Source organism: Rhinolophus sinicus, chromosome 9, assembly GCF_057876585.1.
Source record: "Rhinolophus sinicus isolate RSI-liver-muscle chromosome 9, RSI-T2T, whole genome shotgun sequence".
NCBI classification, from domain to species: Eukaryota; Metazoa; Chordata; class Mammalia; order Chiroptera; family Rhinolophidae; genus Rhinolophus; species Rhinolophus sinicus.
Genome location: NC_142509.1, coordinates 36,233,679 through 36,251,767, shown reverse-complemented (window position 1 = coordinate 36,251,767; position 18,089 = coordinate 36,233,679). Strand labels below are relative to the sequence as shown.

The 18,089-nt window shown below is 58.9% G+C and overlaps 1 protein-coding gene across 11 annotated transcripts in view; it reads left to right on the top strand.

Moving 5' to 3' along the window:
- PITPNM2 (phosphatidylinositol transfer protein membrane associated 2) overlaps positions 1-18,089 on the top strand; it is a 126,876-nt gene that overhangs the window by 101,371 nt on the left and 7,416 nt on the right. For 6 of the 11 annotated variants that reach the window (XM_074321080.2, XM_074321075.2, XM_074321082.2 and 3 more), the window contains exons 4-16: positions 444-565; positions 3,071-3,298; positions 5,444-5,746; positions 6,658-6,753; positions 8,619-8,723; positions 8,918-8,988; positions 11,787-12,034; positions 12,463-12,652; positions 12,805-12,924; positions 13,433-13,707; positions 14,204-14,382; positions 16,427-16,597; positions 17,119-17,268. In XM_074321080.2, coding sequence (XP_074177181.2) covers positions 444-565; positions 3,071-3,298; positions 5,444-5,746; positions 6,658-6,753; positions 8,619-8,723; positions 8,918-8,988; positions 11,787-12,034; positions 12,463-12,652; positions 12,805-12,924; positions 13,433-13,707; positions 14,204-14,382; positions 16,427-16,597; positions 17,119-17,268 — 2,258 coding nt within the window. Of the gene's footprint in view, positions 1-443; positions 566-3,070; positions 3,299-5,443; positions 5,747-6,657; positions 6,754-8,618; positions 8,724-8,917; positions 8,989-9,253; positions 9,425-11,786; positions 12,035-12,462; positions 12,653-12,804; positions 12,925-13,432; positions 13,708-14,203; positions 14,383-16,426; positions 16,598-17,118; positions 17,269-18,089 lie in introns of those variants that run through there. The other 5 variants (XM_074321081.2, XM_074321083.2, XM_074321085.2 and 2 more) reach the window with 3 other exon arrangements.

Here is an 18,089-nt window from a genome sequence, read left to right as displayed (position 1 = left end):
GGGGCCGAAGGGCCGTTCCCTTGTTGCCAGTCCTGATTCCTTGGGGGCCAGGGGTCAGGGGGTGGCATGTCACACGAGTGCTTGCCCACGTTCAGCCTGCTTAGCAGTAGGCCGCCATAGCTGTGCTTGTGTCCACACCATGCCTTACATACATGGACGATGGACACAGGGCTTCCGGCAGCTTCCTGCAACGTCTCCTTCCCCCGAACCCATCCCTCCCTCCTCCAAGCCTGGGCTGGGCTGTTCTTGGGACAAGGTGAAGGTCCAGGAGGCGGACGGGACAGATGAGTCTCAGCCACCACTCCAGCCTCCTCCTCCTCCCACCTGGGCCCCACGTGGGGCCCTTCTCTGCTGCCCAGGGGCGTCCGGCAGGCCCTGGCCCAGCATGCCCCACGCCCACCCCCTCCAATGCCGGTGCTGAGAGACGCTTCCTTCCCCCACAGGTTCACCTGCCCTTTTGTGGAGAAATTCTCCATTGACATCGAAACCTTTTATAAAACTGATGCTGGAGAAAACCCCAACGTGTTCAGTCTGTCTCCGGTGGAAAGGAACCAGCTGGCGATCGGTAACTGTCCACTGTGACACCCCTGCCCTGGGAAGGGCAGGACCCTGCAGGGCCGTGTTGTGGGTTTCCCTGTCCATGCGCCCCTCGCTGCTGCCCCTCGTCTCCTGGCCTGGCAGGTACCAGACCCGCTCCTGTCCTGGGCGAGGCAGTCAGAGGGGTGAGCAAGCCTCAGGGGGTGCCAGGGGAAGCAGGATAGGTCTTCTTGACCCCATTTTCCTGACATACACACTGAGGCGAAGTGCCTTTCCCACCCTGAGACCCTTCCCTCTGTCCTTTCGGAGTGCCCCGATCCCCAGAGGTACACATGTATATGTTCAGGGGCCATCTCAGCCTGACAGCCATGCATGAGTGCAGTGGGCCTGGCTGGGGCCTGTGTCCCCTTAATGACAGGTGGCCTCTACTCCACTCCCCTCCAGCTGACTATGCCATGCAGGAAATGGCCCCATTTGTTAAATCTGCTTTTTTCAGAGAGGCCAGAAATCAGAATTTTCATGTAAAATCTCCCAATTCCTAAATGTTGACAACTCATTAAAAATCTTTGTAAAGAAACCTACGCTGGCCAAACAAAACACATCTGTGCATCAGACGCAGCTCCAGCAGCCACCGGTCTGCAGCTCCGGGTCCCAGGCCCAAAGGAGCGAGTCACGTGAGGTGTTTCGGGCAGGTGCACGGCTGGCAATGGAGAGGTGGCTGCTGGCGCCCCAGGAGCGAACGCCCAGCCTCTGATGGGAGTGAAAGGCTTTTCCCTAAGACCCCCCAACCCCCTCCCTCCTGCCAGAGTTTTTCAGCCCCATTGGCATCTGGGAGCTGTTAGTTTGCCAGCGCTGCCAGAACAAAGTACCACAGACTGTGGGGCTTAAACATAGAAGTTTATTCACACAGTTCTGGCGGCCGGAAGTGGGAGATCAAGGTGTCAGCAGGGCCGCCTCCTTCTGGGGGAGAATCTGCTCCAGGCCCCGCCCCTGGCTTCTCGTGGCTGCTGACAGTCTTTGGGGTTCTTTGGTTTGTGAACACATGCCCCCAATCTCTGCTTTTATCTCCACATGGCGCTCCCCCAGTGTGCGTGTCTGTGTCCACACGTCCTCTTTATAAGCACACACCAGTCATGTTGGATGAGGGTCACCCTAATGACCTCATTTTAATTTGATTACTTCTTTACAGGCCCCATCTCCAAATAAGGTCTTGTTCTGAGGTACTAGAGGTCAGAACTCCAACATATGAGTTGCGGGGGGCGGGACAGCACATTCCAGCCGGAACAGGAAGGAAGGACCCGGCATGACGCAGGTCCTCTGGCAGCTCTTATCTGGCCAGCATCAGCCCCGGCCTGAGCTCCGAGGGCTCCCTCCGGAGGCCTCCTGCCAGGGTCCCCAATCCCAGCCCTCTCCTTGGTGGCCTTTCTGCCTGAGCAGGCGAGGTGTGTGGTCTGCTTCTGGAAGGACCTTCATCCCTCCCTGAATGCCACTGCCCTTGGGCCGCCCCTGACCCCTCACTGGTCTTGGTGGAGCCAATACCTGTGTCTGCAAACCGTAGCCCAGACCTGGTTACAGCAAGCCGGGGAGATGAGGCAGCCAGGGCTGGCTGGGGCAGAGACCCCCAAGTGCCATCATCCCACACATCCAAAAGAAGGGCTCAGAGCCGTGCACTGTGTCCTGGGTTCCTTCTCAGCACGTGTGTCCCAGCCCTGCTAATGCATGGGCCTCAGGAGACAGCACAACAGGTGGTTCTGACTTGGGGGGAGGAGGAAAGTGACACGGGGTGGCGTGGCTCATGTCCTTCCCAGTGGCTGCCATTCCTCTTGTCCACTCTTCCCCTGGGTGCTCCCAGCCCCCAGCCCCATGGTGTGTGCTACTTGCTGTCAGGCCCGTCCTGGGCCCCTGCTCCTGCCAGTCCCTTCAGACGGCCCTTCCGGTCTCCTCCCTTCCGTCTAGGAGGGGTTTCCTACAGGCCAGCCTGACTTAAGACCGGATACAGTGCCACTTCCCCTTCGGCACCATCCGGGCACTTAGCCTGGTGAGAAATGGCCGACGTATGCAGCCATATCCCCATCTGCTTCCCACCGCGTGGACAGCCTGGTGGCTCCCCCAATCCCTTACCTCTCGGTCAAAAATCAATGCTTCTGGGACAGTCTCGGCCTCCCAGTTCTACTCGTGTAGCTGAAATGCCACCTTTTCTGGGAAGCTTTTCCCGGCCTCTCCTCTCATCCCCCACCCCCTCCCACACCCCCCATGCTTCATCAGCCCTTCATCTGCTCTGGAAAGTGGTAGAATGGAAACATGGGGTTTGCTGAACTGATTTGAAAGGGCAATGAGGAAAGACACAGGCCTTGCAGTCAGGAGAGCTTGAGGTCAGAGTGGCCCAGAGCCCATCCCCATGTCAGGCCCTGCCACTTCGCGGCCTAGGGCCCCGTAAGGATTTGGCGGTGGCAGGGACATGGGGAGGAGACGGACAGGGAGGGGTGGGAGGGAGGTTGGGGCAGAAGTGGCCACTCGCAGGCTCTCCCTGCAGACTTCATCGATATTGTCAAGGACCCCGTGCCCCCCAACGAGTACAGGACGGAAGAGGACCCCAAGCTCTTCCACTCCATCAAGACGCAGAGGGGGCCACTGTCTGAAAACTGGATCGAGGAGTACAAGCGGCAGGTCTGCCCCATCATGTGCGCCTACAAGCTGTGCAAGGTGGAGTTCCGCTACTGGGGCATGCAGTCCAAGATTGAGAGGTTCATCCACGACACAGGTGAGCGCCTGCGTCCCCGCCTGCCCGCCACTCTGTGCCGGTCAGTTCTGCCTTCTGTCTTACTCCCAAAAGCGGATTCCAAAGCCCACGTGCAGCTTCCCACCTGGTTTGTCTCGACCACCTGTAAACACCTGTCAGGCCCCTCCAGATGGCAGACAGTGTGTGTCGTCCCCAGGGAAACCCAGGACCCTGCCCCACACATGCTCGTGACCAGTTTGTGTTTGTGACATGTAGTGCCACTCCCTGTAGGGGAACAGTCCCAGGGGACAGCCTCTCTGCTACTCATCAGGACCTCTCAGCACCAGAGGCCCTGCCCCAGCTCTGCCTCCCCCGTTGGGCTGGAGGTACCAGGGGCACAGCTCTTGGTCATCTTGGTGTCTCTGTACCTCGCCAGCCTGGCCTGGAGCAGGCGCCCAGGGAACAGGTGGACCAACAGATGACCTGGCCCAGTTCGTGCTGACCGGACTCCTGCTCCCGTACAGCCCTCAGCTGTCTACCTGTCCCCCAGGTCATGGCGTGAGCTCAGTGCCAAGCGCCCGTCCCAGCCCAAGGCTGGTGATCCAGGAGTGGCACCTGGGCATCACCTTTTGACTCCAAGAGCAAAGAGACTTAGTTTAGACGTGAACAGAGCCACGCTGTTGATAGTGTGCTTCACACATGTCATTGTCAGCTCACAATGACCCATGAGGGTGGCCACTGTCAACCTTGTTTGTGGAGGAAACTGAGGCCCAGTGCTGGGTCTGAACCCAGATGTCCCAGCAGGCAGGCGCCTCTCATTGGACGGTCTGCTCAGCATGGGTGCTGCCTGACCCCAGTGTGGCATGCCTGCCGCCGCAGCCCGGAGCTTGGTGGGGCGTGGACAGTCCCGGCTGAAGGAGGGCGCCCGCCCAGGAGCAGGGCTGAGAGGGTCTCCCCAGGCGGGCCCTTAGGAATGAGAGAGTTAGAAAGGACAGCTGGGGAGGCTCAGTGGCCTTTCTTTAGGGAAGTGTAAGATGTGTTTCCTGAGACAAAGTGACATCCCTCCCAAGCCTGTCCCCTGGCGAAACTCACAGCAACAGCTTTGTCAAAGCAAACGGACAAACAAACAGTGAAAGTGAGCCAAAGGCCCATTGGCAGGAAAAGGAATAAATTTAAATGTGGCGTTTCAACCAAATAACTAGATACCAAACAGCCGCAAACCCCAAACACACCCCCCGCAAAAAGCAGCAAGTGGCAGAAAAATACACGCAGTGCGACAGACACAGAGGAATGCCAGCAACATGCAAATCAACCCAACATATTGGGTAGCAAAACACACCTGTGTGTTAAAAGCAGAAAGAAAAATCAGTGATAGACACAAAATTCAAAATGGACTCTCTTGGGGCGGGGGGAGGAAGATGAATCCGAGAGGCCGTCCCGAGCTCCGAGCTCCGTGCCTGCTCCCTGCTCCCTGCTGGGTGGTGGGGATGTCGATGCCTTATTTCTGCTTAGTGGTTTCTTAACCAGCTTTATTAAGGCCTAATTTTACATGCCATCCACTTCACCGGGCATTTAAGAGGACAGTTCTGTAAGTTTTAGTATATTCCCAGAGTCGTGTACACAGTTCTAGAACATTCCATCACCTCAGAGTCTTTTGTTCCTGTTCACAGTCACCCTTACTCCCACCCCAGCCCAAGGCAGCCCCTATCCTCTTTTTGTCGCTATAGTTCTTTTATTCTTTCTACCCTGAAAGCTATCTTATTTTATATATATTTATATTCTATTTTAAAAAGAAGGACCAAGCTGCTTTGGACTTGAACTTGATTTCCCATGGGAAATTCGACAGGAAAAGTGTGCTAGACACTGAGACAGAAGTTCTCCTCCTGCAGCGTGCCCCCTAGGGCAGGACCCCCCAAATTCAGTGTGGCTTCTGAGCAGACACATTGCCTTGGGAGGCCCCTCTATTCCAGTGGTAGAGCCCCTGTGAACGTGTGAGGCCATCTGTGAGGCAGACCTCTCATTCTCAGGTGGGGCAATGATTTTCTGGAGGCTACACAGTGAGTGTGCGTCAGAGCCTGACCTGCAACCTCGGGGCACCTCCTGGTCCCAGGCCTGGCCCCAGGGGCCTGTGGGACCGGACTAATGTCGCCTCTCTTCTCCGCTCCCCCCCTCGCCCCCGGGGCGCAGGCCTGCGGAAGGTGATGGTGAGGGCACACCGGCAGGCCTGGTGCTGGCAGGACGAGTGGTACGGGCTGAGCATGGAAAACATCCGGGAGCTGGAGAAGGAGGCACAGCTCATGCTGTCCCGTAAGATGGCCCAGTTCAACGAGGACGACGAGGCCGCCCAGCTGGCCAAGGGCGAAGGCGGCCAGGACCAGGCCCCCGGGGAGCCCCCGCAGCCCGGCAGCAGCAGCGAGCCCCTGGCCGGCCGCTGCCTGAAGAAGCAGTGGTCCACGTCCTCCAAATCATCTCGGTCGTCCAAGCGGGGAGGTGAGTGTCCCCGTCCTCTGCTTGTCCACCCCAGTGACAGCTCTCAGCCCCTCCCGAGGCAGCCCCTGTGCCACTTCCAGGTAATTCCAGCGCCAGGAACAGGCTCCTGCTTTCAGACCTTGTGGGCCACAGCTGCAGGGAGTTGGGACTGATCTCCTGCTTGTAGGAGAAGCCTGGGGCGTCCCCCCCACAGCAGGTCCCCCAGGCTCACCTCCACAGCCCAGGTAAGGCAGGTAGGCTGGCCGTGTGGCAGCAGCCAGGGTTGCAGGAGGAAGGGGTCTCTGCTCCGAGGGGCCTGAAACGCTTCAGATCCTGAGAAAGGCCTTTCTAGGGGGGAACTTTTGCGAATGTGCCATGGCCTTTGTGAAAAAACAGGGCTACTCCTATAAAGCCAGGAGCCCCCGCTGCACATCCAGCTTTTCCCACGCCAGGCTTGTCTGTCTCTGTGCTGAAGGGGTCTGTGCAAATATATGCGTGGATACCTTTTATCTCACTCACCTCCCTCCCCTGCCCTGTGTTCCCCTGTCGGCTCTGCCACAGGAGAGTTCAAAGAGCTCACTCCCGGGCAGGCCCAGGGCAGAGGCACAGGAGCGGATGATGGCCTGTGTGACTGCATGGCCCGGCCTTACACCCGGTACCCTCCCAGCACCATGTCCTCCCGGACACCTCTGCTGTGTGCCAGGCGGGCTGGGAGGGGCCCATGTGAAAGTTCCAGGAGCTTCCACTGAGATGAGCCAGGGGCCACTCCGCCCCTCGTTTTACCACTTCATTCTCTCCCAAGCCCTCCTGGCCCTTCCTCCAGCGTCTCACCCCTGCCTGCCCTCCTGGCCCTTCCTCCAGCGTCTCACCCCTGCCTGCCCTCTGCCCCTCAGCCCCGTCCTGCTGGGTCAGTCTGGGGTTTTGCCTTCCAGCCAGCCCTTCCCGCCACAGCATCTCAGAATGGAGGATGCAGAGTATTGCCCGGGACTCAGACGAGAGCTCAGATGACGAGTTCTTCGATGCTCACGGTAGGCAGGCTCGGGGAGCACTCTGGGGTATGTGCGGGGGTGCGGATTGAAGTGGCAGTTACCTATGGAAAGTCCTGAGTAAACGGCACAGTATGGGGGACAGGGAAGAGTCGAGTGATGTCACCAGCAGTCTGGGGTCTCAGGTTCACCCCAACCAGACATCAGTATGTGCACTGGCCCTCGCAGGTAGGGACTGTTCTCTTGAACCCCCCAGAAATGGCTTTTCAATCTACGGAGGCCTTTTTTCTGTATGTGAATTTGTTTCCATAAGAAGCTTTGTAAAAGCATAACTTCTTATCGTTTTCCAATTGTTTTGTAATTACCTTATTTTTTTTCTTGGTTAAATTAACACACATCTAATGTAGAAATTTTAGAAAATGCAAACAAGCAGGAAGTATGTGAAGTGCCCATTTTCCCACCGACCCCGACATAAGCACTGAGCCCACAGCCAGCCGCCTGTGCTGGGAGACAGTACAGAACACTGGCTTGTTTCATACCTTGGGCACGCCTCTGGAGGAAGTAGGAGGGGCCTGCAGACAGGTCTGGGAGATGGGTTTCCAGTTTGCAGTTTACAAGGCAGGACACAGGCTCAGAAAGGGACTAGGACTTGCCTATAGGCACACAGCAGGCAGAGGCAGGGCCAGACCCCTCTCCCTCCACCATGGCTTGGAGCTAGCAGAGAAGCCACCTAATTATGGCATCTTAGTTAACTGGCCACCCTTGAGGGAAAGAACGTGGGAGTCAGTGTCCAGGCAAAGGGAAGTGCCTGTTTTGGCCTTGCGGCGGGAACCTGGAACAGGTGACATGTGGTTCCTAAGCTGGCCTCTGTACCTGGGGCCTCCCTGAGGGTGGGGAAGAGTGTTTTGGGCATCGCACCCCCCAGTACACCCACAGTCAGGCCAAGAAGCTGGGCCCCTCCTGGCTTTGTGCCCCTGACATGAGGAAAATACCCATCTAATGTAGAAACTTTAGAAAAAGCCAGAAAAGAGGAGAGACAGCAAAACCAGGGGATGCCCGAGCAGCAGTGTCCTGGGGAAACTGGCCCAATGACCCATCATGTGGGGAGAGGAGGGACCAGCAAATGCAGAGCCCAGACAGCTGCCTCAACCCAGTGGTCATGGATCACATTTTGCAGAAAAGCAGAAACGGGTCATGGATGGAGTTGCTTACAGCAGCGCTTATCACTAAGCCGTTAGTTTTGTGGACATTGAAAATGGTCAGGAGCACAGCTGACAAGAGGGGAAGCAAAATGTGGTCCGTCCATGCAATGGACTAGGATTCGACATAAAATACTACAATGTGAATGAACCTCAGAAACGTGATGCTGAGTGAAAGAAGCCAGAAACAAAAGGACTTCTAGTATATGATCCCATTTCTAGGAAATGTCCCAAAGAGGCAAATCCACAGAGCTAGGAAGTAGATTGGTGGGTGCCAAGGGCTGGGGGAGGGGAAATGGGGAGTGACTGCCTAATGAGTTTGGGGTTTCCTTTTAAGGTGATGGAAATATTCTGGAACTAGACAGAGGTGATGGTTGCACAGCTTTGTGAATGTACTAAATGTTACTTTAAAATGGTTTAAATGGTGAATCTTACATTGTGTGGATGTTACCACAATTTTTTTAAAAAAAGGTCAGGCAGTGTCTGTCCTGCCATGTGTGCGGCCATGTGTCTGTCCATGTGTCTGTCCACTTAAGGAAGAAAGAGAGCAGAACTAAGCACAGAGGGGCACATTAGCCACAGAAGTACGGGAGCCCCCAGAGCCGTCATTCCTAGCCCCCCACTTCCGAGAGCAGACCTCTTATTGCCCTCCCACCCCCAGTCCCTGCCCTCAAGCATTGTGCTGAGGCCCCTGTCTCTCCTCCCCAGAGGACCTGTCTGATTCTGAGGAAATGTTCCCCAAGGATATCACCAAGTGGAACTCCAATGACCTCATGGACAAAATCGAAAGCCCTGAGCCAGAGGACACGCAGGGTAACTGGCTTGGGGGGCTACAGGGCCCGGGGCCAAGCCTCTCCTCTCTGACCCAGCTCCTGCACAGTGCAGGGCGTGGAGGGGGGGTGGGCTGGGGGACACCCTGGGCCCTTGTCATGGTCACAGCACCTGTCTGGTGGGCCTGGGCTGCCCAGCTGCTCCTCTGCTCACAGCACCCGCTGCTTCTGTTACAGACAGTCTGTACCGCCAGAGCAGCCCCGAGTTCAGGGTGGCCTCCAGTGTGGAGCAGCTGAACATTATCGAGGTGGGTGTCCGGGGGGCAGAGGTCTGGGGCTGTGTGGCTGCTGGTCCCCAGGGCTGCCAGGGGAGGGGACAGGGTGCAGAGGACCAGTGCCAGGGGGGCTACCCACAGCCTCCTGTCCGCCCTGGCCTGGGCCCCATGGGAGAGAGGCCGGGGCCCACCTCCCTTGATGTCCCTGAGAACCAGTGGGGACTGCAGATGGCCCCCAAAGAAGGACCTAACCCAGGTCCATCCCTGGAAAGTCAAATAAGAAATTTGTAAATTCCAGAACAAACATAAGATCTTCATCCTGGGCCTAGCCTTCCTGCAATCCCTGAAGAAAAAAAGCTGGAAGGGGAGGAAGCAAAAGCCATCTAGGCGGAAGTGATGTGGCTGGCAACCGCCACCCCACTGGGGACAGGCGGAGCTCTCAGTGCCCAATAAAGCTGTCTTGGCAGAGCGCCTGTGTCTGCTTTGGGGGTTCTTTGCACAGAGTTCACACCCCTTCTCCTCCTCCACCTGTGGGCGGTCAGAGCTGTTTGCTATGAGGGCAGGAGCCAGGGCTCAGCGGGGCTATCACACGCTGTGGTCACTGCATGGCTCTGGCCTCAAGCTGCCCAAGGTGGACTAGGCCCCTCGGGACTCGGGAGCCCTGCGGAGTTTGACTGGGTGGGGTGGGGAGGAAAAGCTTCCATACTGCCCTCCCCCTTTTGGGGTTTCCTGCTTTGAGGTCTGAGGGAACTGGGACCAGGACATTGAGATCCAATTGCTGGTTAAAGGCAATAGAGCAGACGGGCCCCTCCCCACTTGTGTGGCACACAGCTCTGAGGGCCCCTGGAGGGGCAGAAGGGGCCTGGGCTCTAGATCTGCTGAGGGATGTGCATTCTGACCCAGCCCCAGCTCTGGGCACCGCCATCCAAAGTCAGATTCCTTTTGCTCGCAAAAGCCCCCAAACTGGAACCTTCTCTCCTGGCCTTGTGGAAGGGGGGGTCAGCTTTATGGAGACACTGACGGGACCCCCTGGCTTCCTAGGGCCCCGTCGCCCCACCTCCTATGGGCTGTGTTCCCCCTGGGTTCCTACAGGGGGTGCCCCGTAGAAAGCAGGCTAAATGCGTGAAGTTGTGTCTCCGACTGGCCTCTGGGGGTCTCTGAACAGTCCCAGCAGATGGGCACAGGCAGGATTCCCTCAGTGCCCCACTGCCTAGTCTGCCCAGCCGGTGACTAAGTGCCACTGGACTCTGCCCCCCGGGAGGCCGCTGTAAGACGTTTCTTCTGTGAGCCCCCAGCCTGGCCCAATTGGGGCCACGTGGAGGTTCCATCCTGGCCTGTGGTCTGGGTGACTGGTGGCCCCGACCTGCCCTGGCCTGTGAGTTCATTCCTGTTTGGTGGCCTGGGGACAGGTGTCACTCCCGAAGCTCTGCTGGGTGTCGTTCCCAGGCCCCACGGCCTAGCACTGGCCAATGACCAGTCCCCTCCCGGGGACGAGGCGGCCGGGTACAGCCCAGCAGCCTTCCTCCCACCTCACTTTTCCAAAGCCCTCTACTGGTCAGTGGCACCCGGCCCATTCCTGGCAGCCTCACCAGCCCCTGGTCCAGTGCCCACACTGCCCGCCCCTCTCCCAGGCTCTGTGTTGACACTTGAGACCTGCTGCTGCCCCACCTGCTGCCATCTGGTGGTCCAGTTCCGGGCCAGCTGCCCCCACATGGGCCCTCAAAATGGCTTCAGCCCCTTGGTATGTCTCCCTGGTTCCTTGGGGACAGGCCCCTCTCTTCATTCAGCCCTTTCCTACCCCCCACGCCTCCTGACATAATATGGGCACAGCAAGTGCACACTAGGGGCCCCTCTGGGGCCCTGGCCTCCCCAAGTTGCACACCAGAAGATGAACAGAGGGAGAGGCCCCGGGGGATGGGGCCACAGCCTGGGTTAGCAGGAGAGCACGGAGCTGGTGGCAGGAGCTCTGGGTTTCAATCCAGCTTGGCACTAATGCGCTGTGATAAGTCCCTGGCCTCTCTGGGCCACCTCACCTCTAAATGGAACAGTTCCAAGTGCGAATGTGTGCAAGTCTCAGGTCTCACTTTGGCTTTACAAGCAGGCCTGACAGCTGGAGGTGGGGTCATTATCCCTCACAAATTAGGGGGATTCAGGTGGACATAGCTGCATTGCCCTCCCAGCTTTAAAAGGCTGGGGGGGCTCTGCTCCTGCTGGGACCTCTCTGCCCTTGGGACCTTGGTCTTATTGAGAGTCCAGGAATGGCATGGCCTGAGGACCTGGGAGCAGGGGGCAGGGGTGGGGGCTCTATAGATGGAGGGAGAGCTCAGAGCTGCTGGCGGAGTGGCCCGTCCCTCTTAAGTGAACCTGTAACTTTGAGCTGGCTGTGGCCCTGCCTGCTCAAGCTGGGACAGACCCAAACCTGAACGGACACACAGACACACAGCGGGCAGGCAGTCCCAGAGGCCCAGAAAGGGCTGAGCTTCTGCCTCCCCAAGGCCAGAAGCCCCAGTAGCCCCTTTCTGGGCCCCCCAACAGCAAGTGCAGTGTGCTCTCAGGGAAATACACCCCCCCCCCTCCCGTGTGGCCTGTACCCTGGTCAGACTGGCAGACGCCAGCAGGGCTGCATGCGGAAGCAGGAAAAGGACCAGCTTGGCCTCCCCAGGGGAAGGGGTGAGGCAGCTGACACGAGGCTGAGAAACTGGTGGAGGGGTTCTCAGAGGGAGCGAGTGGGCCTTGACAGGCCTCCCCCCAGGGTGGCAGGGGCCTCGGCCAGGAACTGAGTTCAGGGGAGTTGATGCCCGCCCTCCCCCCACCCCATCCCCCCTGCGCAGGACGAGGTCAGCCCCCCGCTGGCCGCCCCACCCTCCAAGATCCACGTGCTGCTGCTGGTGCTACACGGAGGCACCATCCTGGACACGGGTGCCGGGGACCCCAGCTCCAAACAGGGTGACGCCAACACCATCGCCACCGTGTTCGACACCGTCATGCGCGTGCACTACCCCAGTGCCCTCGGCCGCCTTGCCATCCGCCTGGTGCCCTGCCCACCCGTCTGCTCTGATGCCTTCGCCCTGGTCTCCAAGTGAGTGCGCTGGTCTGCGGCCGCCCGCCCCACCTTCCCTGAGGGCTAGGCGACCCCCGTGTCAGACACCCGTCCAGACACCCAGACCTGCCTGCCAGCCAGCCCGTTCTGCCCAGAGGTGGCAAAACCTGTGCAGATGGCTGGGCAGAGTCAGGAGGGCCAAGACCCAAGACTGAGTCTCAGTTTCCCCACCTGTGATGCGGGGGTGCTGACCTGCCTGTGAGATACGGGGCCTTACTCCCTGGCCCTGCTCCCGAGCCTGCCCAGGGCCTGGCCTGGAAGTGTCCCCACCAGGTTTGCCGAGTCATAGCTGAGGCGCTTAGGCTGGCAGGTGGCTCCTAGCCTGCTGCTCCTCGGGACAGGGGAGCCGGGTCCCTTGGGCTAACCTGAGACCACCTGCTCTCTTCTGACTGGGCCCCCTCCCCCAGCCTCAGCCCTTACAGCCACGACGAAGGCTGTCTGTCCAACAGCCAGGACCACATCCCCTTGGCTGCCCTGCCTCTGCTGGCCACCTCCTCGCCCCAGTACCAGGAGGCAGTTGCCACGGTGATCCAGCGGGCCAACCTCGCTTATGGGGACTTCATCAAGTCCCAGGAGGGCGTGACCTTCAATGGGCAGGTGAGTCGCGCGGCGGGGGAAGGGAAGACAGAAGCCCTGCAGGGTGGGCCGGCCTGGACCTCCAGCCCAGCTGGGGCAGGGAGTGATGGCTCTCCCAGCCCGTGCCCTGCAAGCAGGGCCAGCACTCAGACCCACGGCCTGTTCCCCTCCAGGTCTGCCTGATCGGAGACTGTGTCGGGGGCATCCTGGCATTTGATGCCTTATGCTACAGCCACCAGCCAGTGTCCGAAAGTCAGAGCAGCAGCCGCAGGGGCAGCGTGGCCAGCGTGCAGGTACCAGCTTCCCCCGGCCCCCAGAGCAGGACCCCCTCCAGGATGGGGACTGTCTCTCCCTTTGGCTCCAAAGACACCCCCCCCGCCTCAGTAAAAGTGATGGAAGAGCAGAGGCTGCCAGTGCAGGTGCCCAGAGGGATGAGGTGGGTGCGTGGGACAGTGAGCAGCTGCAGCCAGTGACGAAGCAGGGCTTGCACTGTGGGGAATGGGGTCTGGGAGGTGTGGCAGGACCTGAGGTCCCTGTGCCGCAGACATCCTATGGCCTGGGCGGGGACGAGGTCAGAGGGAGATCCCCAGGGTCCAGGTGGCCAGACCAGGCCAGGAATGAAGGCAGCAGAGCCTGGCCAGTGGGCTGGGGGGACAGTGGGAACACGGGTGGGGGGGTGACAGGGTTTTCCCTCCTCTGGCTCGGTTGAGGGGCAGGCCGGACGGTGGTCAGGAGGAAAGACACTGAAGAGAGGGCCAGGCCAGCGGCCACCGGCAATGAGCCTGCATGGGGCTGTTGCAGGACACTGAGCTGCTGTCCCCGGGCGTCCTGGTGAATGCGGCACACGGCAGCAGCGGCAGTGGCGGTGGCAGTGGCAGCGGCGGTGGCGGCGGCGGTGGTGGTGGCGGTGGCGGCGGCGGTAGCCTGGAGAGCAGTCGGCACCTCAGCCGCAGCAATGTCGACATCCCTCGAAGCAGTGGCACCGAGGACCCCAAGAGGCAGCTGCCCCGCAAGAGGAGCGACTCGTCCACCTATGAGCTCGACACCATTCAGCAGCACCAGGCCTTCCTATCCAGGTGGGGGTGCCGTGGGGACCTGGGGGGAGACCATGAGGCCCAACCCAGGGAAGGATGGGGACTCAGAGGGGGACAGCCATCAGCCGGGGACTGTCAGGCCGACAGCCAGTGTGAGAGCCCCCTGCCCTGGCTCTGGGATGTCTCTACTGGGCCCACAGCTCTGCAGCCAGGACAAAGTGTCCTGTAGGATGAGGCTGTGGTCTTGTACATGCTGAGGGCTATCTTGAGCCAGAGGGAACAGATTGTCGGGAGTGGGGTGGGGGGCAGTACTGACCAGGGGCAGCATGGTCCCCATCAGGGCTGTCCCTTGAGAGTCTGGGACCTGCTGTTGCCAGACGTGTCCCAGCAGGCCCTAGGCAGCTGCATCTGAAAGACAGCACAGGGGTCCAGCCTCGTTTGGGCCTGATGACCCCTGGGGAGCCTTCTTCAAGAGGCTGAGGCTAGGCCATCCCTGAGAAGGGCCGTGGTGTGACCTGGTGTGTCCTCCCGTCTGTAGCCTCCACGCAGGCGTGATGAGGAATGAACCCAGTTCCCGCCGCTCAAGCAGCTCCACCATGCTGGACGGCCCAGGGGCCCTGGGCAAGTTCGACTTTGAGATCACCGACCTCTTCCTCTTTGGGTGTCCACTGGGGCTGGTCCTGGCCTTGAGAAAGACTGTCATCCCCACCCTGGATGGTGAGAGCCCTGCAGGGGCAGGGTGGGGCAGGTGGTACATGAGCAGGGCAGAGGGTCTCAGTGGACCCCTGCCATGAGGCCATGGCAGAGTCCCAGGTCCCTTCCTGTGTCAGCCTCTTTTCTGTCCTCCCGACTAAGGGCCCATCCCTCTCCCATGCTCCTGCTTCAGCAGCTTAGTCTCTGGCCCCCAATACCTGCTGTTTCATTTCATCTTTAAGGCACCCCTAAGAGCTGAAGTCCAGATAGGAAAGGGACCCTTCCAGGGTCAGATGGGGATAGACTCAGTCTCCCAAGCCCAAGGTCTTTCCAAAAGGAAGAAATTTGAAGCCTGACATCCCCAAAGCCGAGCAGGTGTGGTGGCCTCCCAGCCCTAGACGTGCCACAGCCTTGCTGGTCCAGTCTACACAGGGGGACATGACTCAGGGACTGAGGAGCCTGTCAGAGCAGTGGTCCCTGCTTGGTTATCCCCAGGATCAGCCCAGGGAACCCTGCAGGGCCCAGGTTGTGTCCCAAGGTTGCAGAGGGGGAAACTGAGGCTGAGAGAGGTGTGGACACTTGTCCAAGAGCAAATAAGCAGTGGCTTACATATATGTGCACAAAGTCGTGGGGACAGTGGGGTTATGTTACAAAGAATGGGGAGGAACTACGCGTGTGGATAGGAAAGATTCCAACATTTTTTTGTGTTAAATGGAAAAAAAACCCCACAAAGTTCAAAAAGTATAGCATATGTTCCTCCTTGGATGCATTTTAAAAGTGAGATACATACTACTGATAGTTTATACAGGTTCCCCCCACTATCCAAAAGTAGAGTGTTCCTATGAAATCGTTCCTAAGCTGAAATGGCATAAATCAAAGACTCAGTTACCATTAATTTATATGGAAAATTTTTTGTGTTCCCAGACCCCAAAATGACCTACCATATCTGCTTAATTACGCTGTTTTACGATAAGTGTAACATCCTTATAAGGTCTGTGAGGCTTTTCTGATACCTCAGGACACACCTTGCTAATAGCTTCACAGAATGAGTGGAGATAAAGCACAGATGCTGACACAGTTCAGCGCTCCTGTGGCTGGATGCGGAGATGCTGCGTGTAGTTCCGGGAAGGTGCTGGGCGGGGCCTCTCGGTGGGGCCACTCGGTAGTGGGGTCGCTCAGGTGCGCGCTGCCTCTGCAACAGCTCGCGCGAAACAAACGCCACTTTCTTTTTTCTTAAAAGCGAAAGTGTTCTTTGGATTTCCTTTGGTGAGTGAAAACAGGTCCCTGACTTACGGTGGTTTGACACACGATTTTTCAGTTTGACGATGGTGCAAAAGCGAGACGCATTCAGGAGAAACAGTACTGTGAATTTTGGTCTTTGCCCGGACTAGCCAGCGGTATACAGTACAGGCCTCTCTCGTGATGCTGGGCTTCATAAAACAGGCTTTGTGTTGGATGGTTTTGCCCAACTGTAGGCCCATGTAAGCGTCCTGAGCACGTGTAAGGTGGGCGAGGCCAAGCCGGGAGGTTCGGTAGGTTAGTGTATCAAGTGCATTTTGACTTAACGATTATTTTCAACTTCAGGTGGGTTTATGGGCACCTGACCTCAGGGTAAGTCGGGAGTATCTGTACTAATAATACAGGTCTTTGCTAAAAGCAAAGTGACAAAATGCAAACTTTCGAAAATCGGAGGATACTTGTACTTACATTGTCACTTTCATGTGAAGTGGTTCTGACAGCCTCGCAGACGTTTCGCATCCCCGTAGGTGGGTGCTTCCTAAAGATGCACGTGTCGCTGCAGCCGCGGGGCTCAGGGGTAGAGGCATCCTTCCATTGTCTTTTATCGTATACTTTTGTACCTAAATATTTTACCACAATCATTATAACTTTTTCAATTAGAAAAATTGGGTTAATAAAGTGACAATGGCCCAAAGAGATCCCAAATGGATAGAGACACACTTTCGGGTTTTCGGTTTTGCGCAGCCCCACCCCGCCCCGCTCTAGGCCCCGCCTTCTTAGGGCGGAGCTAACCGCAGCCTCTGCGATTCCCACCTGGTCCCCCCCTCAGTTTTCCAGCTGCGGCCTGCCTGCCAGCAAGTCTACAACCTGTTCCACCCCGCGGACCCTTCGGCCTCGCGCCTAGAGCCGCTGCTGGAGCGGCGATTTCACACCCTGCCGCCCTTCAGCATCCCCCGCTACCAGCGCTACCCGCTGGGGGACGGCTGCTCCACGCTGCTGGGTGAGGGCCCCGTGGGCTGCCCGGCCCTGGGGGAGGATGGGAGTCAGCGCCGCTCCTGGGGGCTCCAGGCGGGGGTGGGCCTCCTGTGCGGGGGGGGGGGTGAGGGGGGGGTGAGGGGGGGGGGCAACCTGTACTGAACACCTGAGGCCCCGCTGATCCATGGCCTCACCCCAGTGCCAGGGGGCAGACGGGGACCAGGCTACCCTCCCCAATGCCTGCCCTGGCACAGCTGAAGACCCGAGGGGGCCTGTGATGGGTCCCCAGCACCCAGCCCAGATACGGGGTCACAGGATGGGGGGGCCACAGAGTGGGTCTGGGCAGGACGAGTGTGGAGGCTTCTGGATATCCCCTCTCAGCCCACCCTGGGAACAGCCCCGTCCCACCCACCCCAGCGTGTGTCCCAGTGTCTTGTCACATCCTGGTCCTTGAGGAGCCCCACGTGTCCTGTGTCGCAGCCTGTCCAGATGGCCCACGGGAGTGTCTGTTCTTGTCCTCTCTGTTCTCTCCCCGTCTGCCTCCAGTCGAGACCGTGCAGAGAAACCCCGAGCTGGTCCTGGAGGGCGGCCCCCTGGCCCCTCTCCCGCCCGGGGATGGCTTCCTGGAAACCAGTATCCCAGTTCCCGCGCTCACCTGGCAAGACGGTCCCCACCCAAGCCCAGGCTGTGCTGAGTGTGTGTAAACCCCCTGCTCGTGGTGGCGTCTGCTTCGCTGGCTAACTGCTGCTCCTCAGGGACCCCGCCCCTATGCTCTCCTTGGCCACCTGGAGTGTGACGAGGTGACGAGGAAGGGACCCAGCAGGACAGGTCCTGAGGAACAGGTCCTGGTGCCCCTCTCTGCACACTAGGGCAGAGCCAGGAGGGGCCCCAAAGCAAAGGGGACCCAGGATCCCAGAGAGGGGAGCAGCTGTCCAGGGTCACCTAGCACAGGTGCCAGTCCAAGAGCTCTGTCCCCTTAGTGAGGGTGGCGGGAGCAGCCAGGAGATGGGGTGAGGCCTTGAGCCTCCAGGACTCACCTGCTTCCCCAGGAGAAGCCTTCAGTCCTGGCAAGGGCTTGGATTCTCAGGGTCCCATTCCTTTCCTCCCCGAGGAGGTCCAGTCACCCTTGCACCCCCTCTAGATGTTGTCCTCTAGCCGAGCCCTCCTCTTCCGCTTCGCCCTCTCCTCAGCCCAGGCCCTGGGGACCCTGGCTCAAGCCCTCAGCACCTGCCTTTGTCAGTGTGGTCCATGTAGGGGGGACAAGTGTGAAGCCTCAGTGTAGGGCATCCTGAGAAGCTGCCCGGGCTCCTGTTGTTGGCACCCCTCAAACGCGGCTGCCATGAGCCCTGGAGACCAAGAAGGCTGCTAGACGGGAGCAGTGTTGTAGGGTAACGGGTGGCCGGGGTGGGGGAGGGTGTGGCCTGGTTGCATTGCCTCCTGCCCAGTGTGTCTGTGTCAGTCCTCTGTCCACCCCTGCCCCGCCTCCCTTCTCCCCTGCCTTAGCTCTGTGTTCCGCA